Genomic DNA, 17,375 nt, shown 5'->3' on the forward strand with positions numbered 1-17,375 from the left:
CTGAGTCGCTCCCTTCCCCTTAGAAACCCCCAAATTCTCACCTTGGCACACCCGGGCACCAGCCCAGGCGCAAACCTTCAGCCTCACCCTCCCACCACCATCACCACAGTGGCTTTTAAAACACCTTTAGTAAAAGAGGTTTGGAGGACCCCATCCTCTGGCGGGCACCGCACAGAGTCTCTCAGCTCTGTCCATGCAGGGGAGCGCGGCTTTCCCGGGACTCTTCTGCAGCTGCTACACGAACATTATCCAACAGACCATCAATCTTCTATACACGGAACAGGAGCGAGGCCGCCGGCGGCCCTGACGCGCGTGCGCACGCACTGTACAGAGGAACGGATTGCTAAGGAGTCTGCGAGAGCAGTCCTGGGAGGCGTCCGGCCGCGTCTCGCGGGGAGCCGCGGGCGTCGGGACAAGTGTGCACGGTCTGCAGCGGCTCGCTCTGGGCGCTCGACGACTTTCCATCCGACATCCCCGCAGTCATTGCACCCCCTCCTCTTCCACGTACGTCGAGGGAAACCAGCCAACCTGTCGGGGAAGCGGAGAGGTGAGCTGGAGACTGGGGAGCTGAAGGGACCTCCTGTTCTGTCACCAGGACTACTCCCCTGCCACCACGCGCCGTTCCCGGTGAGCCATTTGTACGGGGCTGGATGCGCCCGCATCCCGATGCACGGTGGGGACGGGGAGGCGGTGCAGCCGTCACCCTAATTTGGCACAGAGCTAGCAACTATACATTGCCTTCAACACATGGGTCGTCTGCAATATATAAGGGATCAGGGCATGAAGAATCTGTCCCCGGTGCTACAAACTCTGTGGGACACCAGGTCAAGCCAGCAGCCTGCTGCTTTTCCCCGGGATGCTGAGCCTTTCACCTGCAGAGCCACTCCTGCATAAATCCCCCACGTGCAGGTTTAAGGAAGAGCAGACTCGGACGTCGCCCGAGCCGGCGTGCCCGCCTGCCCGCCGCATGCTCCCATCTGCCTGCACGCACGGGGCATCGCCTGTCACTGTCACACAGCACCGGCTGGCAGCACAGCGATGCGATGCGATGCTCTCGTGCGATGACAGCCCATCCGTGAGCCGGAAAAGAGCAAGAGGGAGCGGGACGTGTCCCCCTGCCCTTTGCTGTCCTGACGGCAGGCTGCGCTCCGGCTGGGCAGCTTGAGAGCGGGGAGGACCGTGCGCTGCAGAAACGGGCAGGACGTGATCTGGATGCACTCACTCTTCCGTTGGTTTCCCCCTTCCACCATCCCTGGTCCCCGCCAATCCTGCTGTAGATCTTCACCACGTCACCCTCTCGCAGCGAAAGCTCCCGCATGTCCCGCGCCGCGAAGTTATATCGTGCCACCGCCGTCCCTATGACCCGTGGGGTGAACACTGCGAGGGGACAAAGCAGAGGGAGTCGGGAGCTGCCTCGCCGCGTGGGACCGGCCGAAGCCTGGGGAAAGCTTGGTGAGGTTCAACCTGGGTTTTCCACCGCGGCGCTTGGCTCCCATTGCAACACCACGACCTGGAGCAGCTCGGATGGCGGGGCTGGCCTCATCCGAATTGCTCAGCCCCGCACAGACTGGGGAGGTCGGGGTTAAACTGGATTCCTGTTGGGCTTTAAACAGTTCAGTGGGCTTGGGAAACCCCTCTCTGCTGACCAGGAGAGTCCAGGAGGGGCTTTGGTGGGGATCGCTGGGGTGAGGGGCACTTTTGTGAGAAGGTGGTAAAAGAAGAGATTTCATAGGAATACACGATCATTAACAATGAAATCGTGGAACATTCCTGTTCCACTATCGATATCGGGTCTGGCTGCCACACAGCTCCCGGCACCTGATGGGACCCCCTTGTCAAAAGATTTCACAAATCAACTTGTATTTAAAACTACTTCAAAAAAATTGAGTTATTGGGATCGGATTCTCCTAGAGATGCTGAGCAAAACCTGTGTGTTTTGCCATGAGGAGGAACAAGCTGCTAACCCCAGTACCCTCCCTGCTCCTGTCCCTGCCAGGGCCCGTGGAAACTCAGTCCCACTACAGACGAAAAGGCGCAGAAGCACCCTGCAAACCCTAACGCTGACCGACAGCTCGTGATAAGAAGCACGGCCCCGTGAGCCGTCCCGGGACCCGGCCTCCGCCAGCACCAGCACGGCCCCAGCACCGCGGATCTCCATCGCTTCAGGCAGGGGACGGGCGGGGGAGGCACGAGGAGGAGCAGCAATGAGGGGGGCAAGGCAGGGGCAGCGCTCAGCTCCCCTGCCCCAGCGTCTGGGCAGGGGGAAGGAGGGTTGGAGAGCAACGGTGGGAAGGATGGGATGGGCAGAGGAGGAGAAAAATGCATCTCCTCTGAAGTTTGCAAAAAAAACCTCACCCTGAAGGGACGTCTTGTTTCGGGTGAAGCTACCCTTTTTGTCCCAGGACTTTTGAGGATTAATTTCCATTTTAAAAGTTTGCAAACCAAGGTTGAACTAAGTTTGAGGAAAAGCTTTGCCCAGGTTTTCAGCTCTCGGGATGGAAGGAAATGAGGATGGCGATGGAGACGGTCCAGACACACAACGTGCAATCACTGGAGGGCTCGTCCGTCCTCACCAGGCAGCCAGGCTGGAGAACGGAGCGAGAATCACGGCAGCTTTGAACTCTTTCATCGGGAGCTTGCTCAGAGCCCACTGCTGCACAAATTACTGTCTGCAATACCTTCTATGCAGTTAAAGAATCCCAAATTCCCAGAATTATGTTCTAATACCTTGAAAAGTTAAGTGTTCTTCCCAAACATGGCACCAAGGAAAGCACGTGTGGCTTTGCCCATGATTTTCCCTGTCCAGCCTAAAGAAAATACTGAAAGGTAAAAGCTTAAAGGGGAAGAAATGAACTGGCACGGTTTTGCTCCGATCCCTGCCAGACAGACACCAGTCCGTAAGGCATTTAATCAATGGGGTTCAAAGGCCGGAGCACCCCTGCACTCTCTGCAGGGAGTCTGAGCCACAACACGCATTTGACAGCGCAGGTTCCCCCCCGCCTCCTCAGCAAGGGGCTCCTGAGCAGCCTCAGATACCAGAGCTCAAAAACTGCCGGACATTGGGATGTTCTCCTTGTACAGGAAGGAGAAACGGTCTGGAAGACGGTGTGATGCCAATGCTCGTCTGGTGAAACACACGGGATAAGCAGGTCGAGCTTGAAGTACATCATGAGATCCCAATGCGCTAGATTCATTTTTTTGTTGATTTTAGCCCCCTTTCTCAAATAGTGACAACTCCGTCTCCTCCCTGCCTTGATTTTGGGGAGAGGGGAGAGTGCGTTTTGCTTCCAGCCAAGCCATGGTTAATTAACTTATTTCCAGGCTGTGCCCCAGGGCAGCACTGGGGACCCCCCTGAACTCCCTGCGGGTGATGGAGGGACAGCGGGGACCCCGCAGGTCCCGCTGGCGATGGCTTTCAAGCTGGGGATGCTGCAGCCTGGGGAAGGCGGCAGGTCTCTCCGGCGGGGAGAGGCACTGGTACCTGACCAGAAGGGACTGGAGGAGCTCTGAGAAGAAAAGTTGAGGCCCTGAGGACTGAGAAAAGAAAAGTTGTAGGAAGCGCAGGAGGCTGCAAAGAGGTTAGAGAGAAACAGAAAGAGGCAGAACACGCATTAAAAAGGAAATTAAAAAAAAAAAATATTATAATGCACAATGCTTTAAAAGCCGACAGAGAAATATAGGGCAAAGCATACAGAAGGTCTTGCGCAGGGGCTCGGAGCTGGGACAACCAGCGGCAGGTCCGTCCGCAGCCCCACAGCCAGTGTGGGGGCTCAAAAGTCATCCTAGGGTTGTATTTTATTGGAAAAGTTATTTAATCAATGTTTGAAAACTATCTTCCTTTGGTATTCTTTTTAAAATATACCATGGAAAAAGTTTTTAAAAAAATGCATTTTTCCCCACAAAGTAGTTATTTCTGCACTCAGGCTTTTAGACAAAATGGAACATTTTGCATTAATGCACATTTTGCCTTCCCATTTGTTTTGATTTTTTTTTCCCTTTTTTGTTTTTAATTTTAGGCACAGACTTACCATTTCTACCCTCATCTCCATTAAAGGAGTCCCACTGGGATTCCAACCATCACAAGTGACACTGGAACTAGATCCATTAAAACACACGCACCAAAACTCACGTGGGCAGGTGAGACCCGATCTCTCCCGCTAACAGAGCATCGCGTCTCTGCTCCCTACCCGCAGGCGGACGGGCTGCCCCTGCAGCCGCAGCTCCTCTCCCGGCAGGACCAGGCGGTGACAAACCACCCCCGAGCACAGGGTGCAAAACCGCAGGAGGAAAACCAGGAAAAGCTCTCCCTGGGAGGCTGCACCCACTCTGCGGAGCCGCACGAGCTCGGGGGAGCAGCATCAGGCAGCCCCAGCTCGGCTGGACCCCCCAGCCCCCGCCACCTCCTGCGAGACCCATCCTCAAAATGCCACCAGCCGAGCAGGAGACTCATTTGCAAATTAGGGGGCTCAAGCCCTACAGCAAAGCTATAAATCCCTTCGTCCAGTCGGTACGCCTTGCTGAAAGGGTGAGATTTTCCATCGGGGTTTAACGGTGCCCGACCGAGCTGGGTTTTACCTGGAGAGCGGGTGAAGGTCCTGGAGGTAGAGCGCTCCCGAGATTTATAGGGGTATTTCAGCGTTGTGTCCAGCTGCTTGAAGCTCTCCTTCAGCGAGTGGCTCTGGTAGTATTCGACCAGCTCCTGCGGAGGATGGAGGGGCACCCGGTTGTCTCTGCTGTCCTCTGCGTGACTTGCAGGGACGGTGCGCAGGCTCAAAGGGGCTACAAAAACCTACCAGCAAGCTTTCAAACTTCTTGGCTTCCGTGATGTGAATCCAATTGTCCTTCTCCACCACCTTGATGTGCTTCACCTCCTCGTTGAACCTGCAAACGGTAGCAAAGGTACTCAAGAAAACATAGCCGTGTGCTCCAGCCCCGTCTCGCCCTCCGTGTGGGAGTAATACTAAATTGCTAAATTAAGTATTACTCACTTAATACTGATGGCAAAGCGCTCGGCCTCGGCCGGCCGCTCCCGGATCAGGTAGGTGCCGCTGACATGAGACTTGAGCAGGTTGTCCGTCTGCTGCCGCTCCATGTTCCCTGCAAACCTGAGCCCAGAGGTTAATTGATTAAATTAATTAACTAAAAATCAATGCCTATCTTTAAAACAGGCATGTGTTAGACATAAAGATACATCTTTTTTAAAGGCATGAAGGGCAAGTAGAGAAACAGGTCTCATCCAAAACTTCATGAGCAGAAAGGAAAGTGCCCAGAGATGTAGAAGGAGCTGCTCAGCCACTGAACAGAGGATGAGTGATGCAGAGTGCAACCTCTTCCCTTTGAAGTCTCTGATGTTTCCAGGGCACCTAGAAAATCCCACTAATTGGGAATCGGTCCCCAGGCGAATGAGGCTTCAGCGAGAGCTGGGGAGTGGGGATAATTTAGACTCATGAATTTGAAAACCTGGCTGGAGCTGGAGGGAAGGAGCAGGAGGCAAGCCAAGCGCAGCCTCTCCCGCCAAGGCAGGAATTGCTTCCTTCCTCTCAAAATGGTTTTCTGGGCACAGAAAATGGGAAGAGAAACCAGCATATCTCCTTTTGCCTCTGACCCTCCCCATCAGTGCAGAAATCCCCTCTGATGCTGTGAGGGCTGCACCGGGTTTCAACACCCAAACGCCGCTGCAGAGGCTGCCCCGCGGCCGTGGGGGAGGTGGGATGCAAAGCATTGCTAACCTCTGTTCATAATTCGTTATTAGAGTGGATTCCTGACAAAGTAACAATTAAAAGGCAAGGTCGATATATCTTTCTGGCCAGAAAAGGCCATTTCCAGCATGCTGCCCAGCGGCAGGCAGGGCGACTCACCACGGGTACGCCGTGTAGTCTATCTCCCGCGAGGGCGGCCGGCTGTTGGGAGGCTGCAAAGAAAGCATGGCTTATTACTGCGGAGCCAGCGTCTCGTCGGGCTATAGATCACGTGCGAGATGCTCCTCTCCACGGGAGAGTTTTCGTCTGCCAAGCCATTTCTGAATTATTGGCTTCGGCGGCGGAGGGCAGTGTTGTAGCTGAGCATTTCTCTCTCAGCCTCCCAGCTGTGAGAAGCATGCTGCATGTGTTCATTTACCTGAGCGTTTTTTAATTGGGAAGTGGCTGACAGCGTTACAAAACATAGTAAAAAAAAAAAAAAACCCAAAAGTGCAGTTTTCCTGTACTGTGACTGATCTCAAGCGCCCTGGTCCCCAGTCAGCCCCGCAGAGGAGCAATGGAGTCCAGACCTGGTCACACCAACCCCAACCTTGGGAACTCGGGGCTGAGACCAACCTGACCAGACATTTGCAACCACGGGATGATGCATCCACCTCCTCACGATTTGGCCTCATTCAAGGCCCAGGGGCTTACTGGAAGGACCACGTCTCAAGCAGAAGGCTGAGAAGAGCAACAGGCGCTGCCGGAGCAGCACCTCCCGTGACAGCCCCCAGCGCCCGCCCCGGCACTCCCGGCTCCATCTCCTCTTTGGCACTTACCCTCGCATCAACGGGGCAGGGCTTTACCGACGAGCTGGGAAAATAACCTGACTTCTTCGTCTGCAGCAACCGCCCCTGCAAAGCCAAGCCGGGTATCAGCCTGGGACGTGCACGGGGGAGCAACGTTTTTGCCATGCAGGGTCAGGGACGGTCCCCGTTGCGGCTCCCGGGCTCCAGACCACCTCGCAGACCCCCCAGCTCCGGAGCCCCAGCACATCCCTGCGCTCCGGGAAAGCCCACAAATAAAAGGGATGATGCAGAAGTCACTGGTTTAAAACTTCCTGGGAATTTCGCAAGGGGAATCGCTCTCACCTCCCACCACGGCGAGTCGGGGTCCCCCCTCAGCAGCTCGATCACGTCCCCAATTTGAAATGTCAGCACCGGCTTCCCCGGGGGGGCTGGGTTTCCATGGTAATTCTGAACCGCCACCATTTTAGGACCTGGAACAGATGCAAACCAGTTTCATCACCCAGACCCCGTTAATAAGAAGCAAAACAAAAATACCCCCCCAAGCCTGTTGTTCCTTGTCCTGCGAACCACAAATCTAATGGCACCGGCAGGCAGGATTTTGGGGCAGAAAGCATGAAAGCAGAAAGGAACAGTGCCCACAGAGAACGGTCTTGGCTCCTGCAGTTACATGGATGGCTGAGTTCACTGAGCAAAAATAATCCCATGAAGGACCGAGCCAAGCCAAAGCTCCGACTCCCAGCCCCGGACCTGGGCTCGAACCCCGCCGTGGCAGACCAGCTCTCGTTAGGCGATGCCCGGCCAGCACCGAACCCCGCCGGGTTCAGCCGTGACACCCGCGATTCCCAAAGGGACCAGCGAACACTCGGCTTCCACTGAATTTCAGTCGGGCCTGGGACCCAAACGCCCCTGAAACTCGCAGTCAAAGTCCAGTTGGCTCGCCCACAACTGCACATTAAATAAGCTTCCCCAACTGCACTAAAACCGCAGTGTTTATCTTCAAAATGCTTTCCCACCTCTGCCTCTCCCTGCCCAGCGAGAGCATTCTGTGCTTTCTTTTTTTAACCGCCAATTTGATTCAGATTTCTTTTTGCCAGGCTTGGCTTTCCTTTTGACAGAAAAAGCACAAAAACAAATTGTTCCTTCTCCTTCGAGCCAGAGCACAGGCAGGGCAGGCCCAGCACTCTATCAAGGCTAGTTTTAAGCAATGGAAAATATAAAATATTGCGGCAACCATCACAACGAACGGCCCCATCAGAGGGCAGCGCCCGGAGCTGCACATCCCCACAGCGCGCCGGACACGCGCCGGCAGGAAGATGCTGCCCAGCAGCAATAAGCTCCCTGCCAGGACGCGTTCGGTCTGCGTTGTGGGGCGATTTGGCACAAGGATGCTGGTGTGACGTGCAGAGGCTTTACCCGCACGGCAGAGGTAATGCACCCAAAGAAACGACGTGGTGCTGGCGGCTGCAGCGAGCGAGGGCTGAGCCCAGGGAAGAGCCGGGTCTTTCTGCAGGAGCCCCAACCTGCTGCTTTGGGGAGCAGGGGCAGGAGAGACCTCGGCGCCCCATCGCTTGCTGCGAGGGTGGCACAGCAGCTACTAATGCTCCTTTCTGGTTTCGGAAGGAGCTTCTCCCTCCCACGTGCTCAATGTTAGACATGCGCAGCCACAATCAACACGCCGTCTCTACTTGCCCTCCTGCAACACAGGCAGGCCCTTACCAGGTCCAGCACTCAGCAAATCCTGCAAAGAGAGAGGAAAAAGTCTCCGTGAGGACACAGCGGTCTGGGCTCCCTCCATGAGCGCCCGCCTGAAGCCACCGGGACAAGAAACCCTCTCCTGAAACCTCCCTGGCACCCGGTGCTTGCCCAGCTGGGTGCTGGCACCTCCCGAGGGCCATGGTGCTGCCCAGACTGGGCGAATTTTAGGCTGGAGGAGAGGCCATCAGTCTCCAGTCCTGCCCCCCAGGTTACTGGGCCCCCCCCGAGGCCGGTGCTGGCTCTTCCCACGAGCTACCCGCACCTGGACCGGGCAAGGACACGGGCTCTGCCCAAGGCAGAGGGGGATGCGGGAAAAGGGCCACCAAACAACGTACCTGGTCTGCTGAAGAACCTGCAAGAGAAATGTTGAAATAAGTGGTTAATTTAACAGGCAACAAACCCTGTTTTCTGTTTCTCTTGATGCCGCGAGTCTCAATAAACCAGGATCAGTGCTCAAACTTGATGGAGGAAGCACGAAGCAGAGGCTGGGGTCACTCAGGTCATCGCTCTGCACCGGGTGGGCAAGACCCTGGGAGGGACTGGAGCCCAATAAGGACATTTTCTCACTTGCACAAAGTTCTGCAATTTTGTTTCTTCCTCCCTCCACTCCCCACGCAAAACCTCCCCAAAGCCACCCCGTGACAGTCCCCAGCACCCAGCAGCGCCAGGGCTCTGACCCGGCGAGGGGAGCCGAGTCACAGTTTTGCCCAATTTAGATCAAGGACACAGATTTTTGCAGCGCTGTGGGGCATTTGGGATCCGGGGACGAGCTCTCTCCTTCTCATCAGAAACGTGATTCCTGGCGCGGACCCCCCTGCTTTCACTAACCAACATCATCTGGTGAAGAAATCATCATCTCTCTCAAACGCCCTCCCAGCACGAGGGCTGGGTGATCCCACCTCGTACACAGAGCTGCTGCGATCCTCTGACATACCTGGAATTCAGCTCTTTGGTTTGGGGGGGGGGTTTGGTTAGTTTGTTTGGTTTTTAAACCACCAGCCACTGTGAATTACAGCCCTGGGAGGTGGGTGGGAGCGTACTCAGATTTTGTTATGCATTAACAAACATTACTGCTTTATAGAGCGAATCTTTCGGATCATTCACACGCATTCACCTCCTTGGCACAAGCTGCTAATGATGTGATATAACTCACCCATCTTGCAGGGAGGAATGATCTCCAAGCACTCCTTATGAGCACCCGCTCCACACTTGGGGCAAAGATAGCCCTGGTAGAAGGTTCCTCTGAGCAAAAAAAAGAAATCAGAAAGTCCTAATTCAGCCTCAGCTTTGAGATTTTCCTTCCGTGTTTTAATGCAGATGCAGAAAAGCTGGGAGGATGTTGCTCACCTTAGGAACATCCTGCAGGCTTTGCAGTTGGTAGTCTTTTCAAATGTGTACATCTGAAAGTTATGGTGATTTGCATTGGCTTTCTCTGGCTTTATGTTGGACCTAAGGGAAAGGACCGGGGGGTTATCAACCTGTCCCTACGAGCCACGCTGCGCTCGTGACCTGTCAGGGCAGCTGCTCTTTGCATTTCAGTCGAAGTTTGGAAACCGCCCGGACAGATAAGAAATCAAGTGTGAAAGCAGACTCGGGGCTTGACTGCGCAGAGAGAGGATTTTGCCCATCAACCTTCCCCTGGGACAACATTGACGGATTTGGCCCTTGCCCGAGTCAATCAATAGCCCAGACCCATCCGTGCGGGGCCAACCCCTGCTCTGCTCAGGACCAGGTCCCCGCTACAGCCCTTCTCCTGCAACGCCTTCCTCCAGCCCCCGCTCAGTGCTCCACGCGTGGCCTGACAACCACCGCAGGCGTCAATTCAAGGATGCACCACGCGTGCTTTGCTGCAGACGCTCGGGGTAGATGATTTCATGCTGCCTTTGCACAGGGAGCCATCCCAGCAAGCCCACGCGAGCTTCCCCATCACCAGCTTTGCTATCGGAGCTGGGCTCCGGTGCCCTGCTGGTCCAAGACACTGTCCCCCCGTGCTTGGCGACTGCACGCCAGGGCTAGAAGAGGCACTCATGCTCACATTGCCATTTCAAACTGCTCCATCCACTTCCTCTTCATTTCCTCCGTCTTGCAGAAGAACTGGAAGCCCTGCTTTCCCTGAAGGTGAATTAGGTAGAAGCCGTATGACCACTGCAAGAGAAAACGAGAGAGCTGATCGGACCGCTGTGCTCCCAACGCCCGAGCAGCAAAATGCACTGCGCTTTTATTCAGGCACCTTAATAACTGCTCTCAGTGCCTGCCCCGGCCCTCCTGAAGGACTGCTGAACCTTTGCAAAGGTAACAGCAGGGAAGGAGGAAGAAGAGCTCCAGGTTTCTCTAAAACATCACAACTAACGATGCCTGAATCAGCTGGGAACCGTGCACTAGGGCCAAATAGGATTTTACAATGGCAGATGAGAGAACCCAGGTTTTTCTGCTCCAATGGATCCTCCCCAGCCATTATATCTCTCCCTGACAGCAACTGACAGCCCAGGAGGAACATCTGACCTGCCCACTGCACATATGCTCTGCCTGTCTCCTTACAACATCGCACAGAAAAACACAAGAGAAAATTGTGTGCTTTGCTTACCATTTTTCCATGAGACTAGAAAGCATAGGAGAGCAAAGTGGAAATATATTTCATTAAAACACAAAGCTAGCAGCATTTCTTCAGCATCCAAGGGGTAAAACTGGGCTATTCTTACCCAAATCTCACTTATCCCATTTGTACAACACCTCTTCCCATTGCATGTAAGGGGATTAAGCTAATGGGTCTCCGCTAAACCGATAGTGGGAGGTTTGCCTTCATGGCTGCAGTCTAAGCCCCAAACGTTTGCTCCTTGCCAGTCCCTCGCTGCCGGCCGGCCAGAAAGCAGGGAGCAGCTTCCTCTCTCCTAACTCCAATCATCCCAGTTTCTTCAGGCTGTTTTGCAAGGACAGAGGTCAAGGATCAAGCCCAGCCCCACATTAATAAACATTTCCCAACTCTCTGTAAGGCTGCCCTGAAAGCTGAGCATTTATTTTCCAGCTTTTTGCAAGCTCTGTTTCTATTTTAAAAGGCTAATGGGAATGTACTACCCAAGGACTGGCCCAAACAGCTCCAAAATGCTCTCCAGCAGAGCTAATCCCCGCTCCACCTACCTTCTTAATGTCCTTGTTGTTCATAGGGTCGTCAGTCATCTTGTGGAAAAGCAGCTCAATAATTTCTTTCAGCTCATAATTGTATCCTTTCCTTTTGCAGACGATCACCACTTTATCAAATAAAAATAAATACCTGCCCAAAGCAAGCAAATAAACAAGCAACCCAGTCAAACATCTCATTAAGGTCCCCATTCAACGGGAAGCATTTGGAAAGCTCTGCAGAGCTTCCCAGCCAGCGCAGCTATAATTTCACATTGATGGTGATTTCTGTCAGTGCAACTCTAGGCAATCACTGAATAAATGAGCACAAGGGGAATCGCCAAACAAAGGTGCATTTAGTTTGGGAAAACTTCTGAGCGCCGTTGCTCACCCACCTGTCCTGCTTGGTGTGGTTGACTATGGAGCGGACCTTCAGCTCGCCATCGATCTTCGGCCTCCCGAACTCCTCCAGCTTCACTTGCTGCAGAAAGCAAAGCAGGGCTGAGATCCACAGCCAGGGCTGGGACGGTCCTTTGGAGACTGAAACCCAAACCCGCCCGGATCGCAGAGTGTGCTGGGAGCATCCCACCAGCCCTGCCTCGAGCTGCAGAACCTCCTGGGAACAGCATCGCCCTCGCCAAGGGGAGCCCACGCACGAGCATGGCCTCGGCATCAGGAGCGGGACCACGGGAGATCCCTGGAGCTCCAGCACCAGCATCCCAGGGCAAGGCTCAGGAGTCAAAGCATTTTTGCAAGGTTTGGGATCCAGAAGGTAAAACCCCCCCAAAATAAGCCATTTTCCAGACATTTCTACAAAATCAGAACCAAGGCTATTGTAGTTTTGATTCCCACCCCGAACCAAGACTGGAGATTTTGGGGAGGCTGGCACCCAACCCAAGGGTTTGGTTGGTTTGTCTTTCAGCTCAAAAGCCCTTGCAAACGTTGCTCGGTGCAGCACAGCTGCCGAATGGGAATCGATCCCCTTGCATAGTTCTTACAGGAAAAAAAAAATATTATGAAGCATCACTACTGGTCAGGAAAATAAGTATTTTACACAGCTGTGTGTATAGTCCACAATTATTTCATTGCCGTGCCACGTGGGCTCTGTATACATAACACCAACCACTCCACAACGTCCCGCCCGGTGCAACGAAAGGAAACACCGAGCAGAACGTGCGTGGGATTGATCTGCAGACAGGAGTGACTGCGTGGCTAACATCTCCTTTCCCACGTGTCAAACTTGCTCTCTGGCGGCTGCAAGGAGGAGAAGTGGCTGCTTAATGCCCCCGTTTACATTCCCGGTTTTACGGAGCGCGATGTCTGATTGTTCGCACAGATCAGGATTATCAAGACCGCTTCAATCAAAACCTGTGAGCCGCAACAGCCCATATCCCACCGGAGAGTTTTTGCAGGTTTCTCTTGAAAATTAAGGCCTTTGTCTCCGTCTGTTAAATAACCATCAATTAAAAGTTCATTGTTTTCAAATGAAGTCAGGGCTTAAAGCCCCCCAAACCCAGGAGCCCTCCAGGACCCCTCGGGCTGGGCAGCCCCCGGCGTCTCCCTCCGTCAGCCCTTTTGAAGCATCTCAGGTGTCAGCCCCCAAATTGCATTTTGCACAGCATAAAGCGTGACAGCAGAGCAGCTGCGCCCGCAGCTGACCAGCCCTCCCTCCCACCCCCCCGCAAATGTGGGGAAAAAGCTCGTTAGCTTGAAGCTCTGCCACTGAATATTAAATTAACGGGCTTGTTCGGGGCTAAAGTGAGTGATGGGTTGCACAGCGTCGGCTGATGCACAGTAATGGGGCCAAGCGTTTGATACCTCTGGAGTTTGGAGGATGAGATTCTCCTTAAAATATCTGGTTGAGATTTTGGGATTGGGTGCATATTACATGTGCCCTTCTCCTCCAAAGGGGCCTTGGGACACTTTCAGTTCACCTCTGTCCTCTTTAACAGCAAAAGAAAACCCACTTTAAATAGCAGACAGGAAATTAAATAGCAGATTTGGGGAATTCTTGGGTCCCCCCTACACTAGTAACGTGAGAAAGAGTCGGAGAAACAATTTCAGTGTAACACCACCACCAAAAGCCACCCTCCATCACAGCCAAATGGGTTTCGTAACGTAGCAACCACTTCTGGACCGTCAGCAAGAACAGTCAGTGACCAGGGAGTGTCGGAACACACAGGGATCTTTCTGGGGTAGTAATTGCACAGAAAAAGCAAATATGTTAATAATAATCAAATTAAAGTAGGGAGTGAGAGGATTTTCCAACTTACCAGATTTTCTATAGAGCTCTGAAATTCACTTATTTTCTTTAAAGTCTCTTTGTCCCTCTTTACTTCATTTATGTACATGGCCAAGTCCTTCAAAGAAAAGTGAATATTGATTTTTATTTTCCAGATGAAACTAGTACCTGACCAAAGCAGAAAACACCCGAAGCCGCGCTCCCCTCCGCCCTCAGGAGTCAGACCAGGATTCCAGCAGCAGCCCCGGACACCGTCAGCGCCGGCTTCTTGTCCTTGCGCTGCTGAACCAGGCAGGCGCTGCAATTTTTCCCATTTCCCAGAAGATGGCAATGCATGAATCCAGTGCAGCACAGCAAACCCGACCCATGGCTTTTACCTGGCGAGAGCCCGGGCGAGCAGCCAGGCATCCCCTGCCTTTGCGCCCCTGCCCCGGCAGCATCCTTCCCTCCCAGCTTTCACCATCGAAATTCCCTTCATCCCCCCGGGTACAGAAGCTGTGGGCTGGTCTCTGCTGTCAAAACATCCACGTCTGTAAAATAACTGCTGTGGACACATGGTAGCTGTGAACAGCACTTGAGCCGGCTCTGCCCCGCTTGCTTCCAGCTGACCTCCCGGGGTGCTCCGGGTGGCACCCGAGCTGGCTGGAGCGCTGGGATGGACACCCCGCGAGAGCATCCCCACCTCCAACATGTCTGGGCCTCCAACATCTCCCACCACACAAAGGCTGTGTTGTAAAATAAGGAGATGCTTGATGGAGCTCGTTCTGCCCTGAAAACTTCCTTGCTTATCCAAATTTTGACCCATCAAAGAGAAAGAACCCCATCCCCTCCACTAAAACAACTTCTTACCCCCTTCGGAGCGTATTTTCTCTGCCCGTTTGCTTCTTATCTGCTCCCTGCCTCCTTGTCCTCAACAATAGCTCTTGTCAACGTGGATTAAATCTGAACATGGGATTTTTTTAAGACATCCCCTCCAAGTCAGACCTGCCTCAGCTTCCCAGCATAAGAAGGGTTAATCACAGATGATAATCACAAACCTACGTGACAATACTTATAACATCACAAAATACCCCACCAGGCCGGTGGCAGGGATGGTTATGAAGAATGACAAAACCAAAAGCCCTATAAGCGGCATCCTCCATCACACCCGAGCATTTGCTCCCTGCTGCTGAACAGGCCGTCTCCCACGCAAACGGGAAACACAATCCCAGGATCGACTGTGACTTGAAACAGCGACAGCAACGTGCAGACCTGGGCTGCGGCATTTAACCGGGAACCTGCCTCGCCCCCACCATCACCCGGGGGCTCGGTTCTGCATGCTCAGGGGGAGGGTCGGTACCTGCACCGAATACCCCCACGTGCAATTTTTTGGTGCAAATCCTGCCCCTGCTTTGTGCAAACAACTACCTATGCAAGATAAAAGGGAGGTGAATCCCTTTGGGAAATGCAGCTCTCGCTGTAGATATTCACCCCCCTGCACGGCTCTCGCCCCAGACGGCAGCAACGTCCGCCGCCCACCAGCACGGCAGACAGAAAGGCTGCATTCGCGATGAAAAACATTACTTGTAAGTTAAGCCTTGGTTTACAGATCAATTAAATCCAAACTGCACGGCTTCCTATGCCCCTGCTGAGCCCAGCACGGTCTGAACTGCACCTGCGCTCTCCTGGCGATGGGGCGATGAAAGAGAAACCTGGCTGATGGCTACGGGCAGCTTCCTGCAAAAAATGCTGAGTCTGCAGTGTAGCCGGAGCGTATATATGTTTATTTATTAGCAGTGGTATTGGTGGGTGCCGAATTACGAGGCCATAAGCAGCGTTTAACAACCGTCACCAGGTTTAGCGTTCGTTTGAGGCCACGGCCATGTGTTGTACAGCAGCGGGCTGCGAATGCAACGTCCTTCAAACAACCTTAACTTTAAAGCGACCTACATATCGGCTGTGGATTCCTGGGCTTGCAGGGATAATGGCTGAAAAGGTCACTCGACTTATGTAAGTGCTGGGAAACGCAGCGTCATTACAAAACCTGCGGCTCAGAGGTAGAAAACAAAGTGACCCGAGAACGCGGGAGCAAGCCCAGGGATGAATCCTGCAATGCTCTCCAGAGAGAAAACCTGGAGTTAACGCTCATCCTCAAGTCAGATTCCGCTGAGGATGATCCCTCAGTGGGAGTGTGCGGGACGTATCCAAGTCAGAAAACTTTTGGATGATTTTATTTTTTGTTGCTGAAGGTTTTCCTGAGATCTTGGGGGTTTCAGCTCAAAAAAACTTTAAATAAAGCAAAATTTTGACACCAGAAGTCTTCATTTGTGGAAAGAGCATCTCCCCCTTAATAAAAAAAAAAATATACATGGATAAAAGGATTCCCAAGCAGCGCCTGGCTAACAGCGCGCAGGCAATGCTCTGCACGGGCACGGGCTCCCGTTTCTGCAATACTCCCCGACTTGCTAATACTTCTGGAGTTCCTCCAGATCCCTCCTAGCAAAAACAAGAGCCGAATCTGGCACGGCCTCTTTACACACAATAGTAATTAGTGAAAAGTCATAACTTGTCAACATATACCAGCTTCCCCAGCTGCTTAAGGGGGAAGATAACAGCGATGCCTACAGATCTGCTGCGATGCGATCGCATCAGATGGCAATCAATACACGCATGCATGTCCAAAAGGAGGAGATGCTGCCTTCCCTCGGCTGTTGGATGGTTTTTCCATCTAAGTTTTTGTTTTACAGAAGCAGAGGGGTCACACGCTGTGTTGCACCCCGAGCCCAGCGCAGCCCCGCTGCTGCTCTCGCCCTCCCGTACCTGCATCGCCTCCAGAGCCTCCTTCAACTGTTGCTTCTCTGGTCGGTCTGATGAATGGCTGAGCAGCTCCTGAAACAAAAATTAAAGAGTTTGGGTGTGCTAGGAAAGCTGCCCACACCCTGCCTGCACCGGGCAGGCTATGACCCGCGGGCAATGCTGCCTGCTGCCAGGCTGGTGGCAGGGATGCCAGGGCAGGCGGCTGCGGCTGCAGCCGTAGGACAGGGAACACACCAAGCGGCTGGTGCTTGAGAGATCTGTTACATGGAGTTGACGGGAGGAATTTCACACATAATCAGATTATATGCAAGCTTATTTTATATTCATTAACTGCCTCTTGTGGCTAACAAGTGCAGAATTACCCTAGGTCACTGTACTTTAAGAGACGGCACAAATATTATGTTGTGTTAAGTAGCTGTAGTAATTATTTCATTTGAAGGGGGGAAAAAAAAAAAACCCTCACTCTGCATTTGGCAATGATTCACTCCCCATTGTAAAAGCCGAAAGATGCTACAGCGAGGATGGCAGCTGGAGAGAAGTACGAATGCGGAAACACTTACTTTTAACAGGAGATGATATTTCAAAACTCTCTGCATTGGAACCACCAGCAGATCTTGCAATTTAAATTTCCCATCCTGAACCTTTAGTGTGCATTCCTATTAAAGAAATCAATACATCAGCGATGAAGAAGCTGGGGGAAAACAACTGCTCCCCCGCAGAAAAAGCCTCCAACATCCCCCGGCTGTCACGTTTTGCTTCTGTAAACTCAGTTCGGATGAGAAACGGCTCGTGGTCCCTGCAAGCACCCCCACTGCAGAGGTTATGGAGGAATAAAACACAGGGTCTGGACCCTAAAATACAGACATTCTCATGCAACTGAGCTACTCCAGCTTAATGAGATACTGCTCATTAGGGGAGCACATGAATGCTCTCAGACCTCGGGAAATGTCAAATGAAACGCATTAGCTTAACTCACCTCCT

General features: G+C 53.0%; 1 protein-coding gene across 3 annotated transcripts in view; it reads right to left on the reverse strand.

Annotated features, from left to right (window-relative positions):
- Nucleotides 1–342: 342 nt before the first annotated feature.
- The window catches only part of VAV2 (vav guanine nucleotide exchange factor 2), a 148,107-nt gene continuing 131,074 nt past the window's right edge, over nt 343–17,375 (reverse strand). Inside the window, exons 11-29 of one of the 3 annotated variants that reach the window (XM_075170675.1) lie at nt 16,955–17,050; nt 16,398–16,466; nt 13,630–13,716; nt 11,752–11,837; nt 11,378–11,510; nt 10,278–10,387; nt 9,590–9,691; nt 9,396–9,484; nt 8,578–8,594; nt 8,204–8,225; nt 6,830–6,957; nt 6,518–6,592; nt 5,859–5,911; nt 4,989–5,105; nt 4,794–4,881; nt 4,576–4,699; nt 3,482–3,568; nt 1,223–1,377; nt 343–528 (exon numbers count right to left, since the gene is read on the reverse strand). In XM_075170675.1, coding sequence (XP_075026776.1) covers nt 481–528; nt 1,223–1,377; nt 3,482–3,568; nt 4,576–4,699; nt 4,794–4,881; nt 4,989–5,105; nt 5,859–5,911; nt 6,518–6,592; nt 6,830–6,957; nt 8,204–8,225; nt 8,578–8,594; nt 9,396–9,484; nt 9,590–9,691; nt 10,278–10,387; nt 11,378–11,510; nt 11,752–11,837; nt 13,630–13,716; nt 16,398–16,466; nt 16,955–17,050 — 1,686 coding nt within the window. In that variant the 3' untranslated portion in view covers nt 343–480. Of the gene's footprint in view, nt 529–1,222; nt 1,378–3,481; nt 3,569–4,014; nt 4,700–4,793; nt 4,882–4,988; nt 5,106–5,858; nt 5,912–6,517; nt 6,593–6,829; nt 6,958–8,203; nt 8,226–8,577; nt 8,595–9,395; nt 9,485–9,589; nt 9,692–10,277; nt 10,388–11,377; nt 11,511–11,751; nt 11,838–13,629; nt 13,717–16,397; nt 16,467–16,954; nt 17,051–17,375 lie in introns of those variants that run through there. The other 2 variants (XM_075170674.1, XM_075170673.1) reach the window with 2 other exon arrangements.

The sequence above is a fragment of the Calonectris borealis genome, chromosome 21 (assembly GCF_964195595.1).
Source record: "Calonectris borealis chromosome 21, bCalBor7.hap1.2, whole genome shotgun sequence".
NCBI classification, from domain to species: Eukaryota; Metazoa; Chordata; class Aves; order Procellariiformes; family Procellariidae; genus Calonectris; species Calonectris borealis.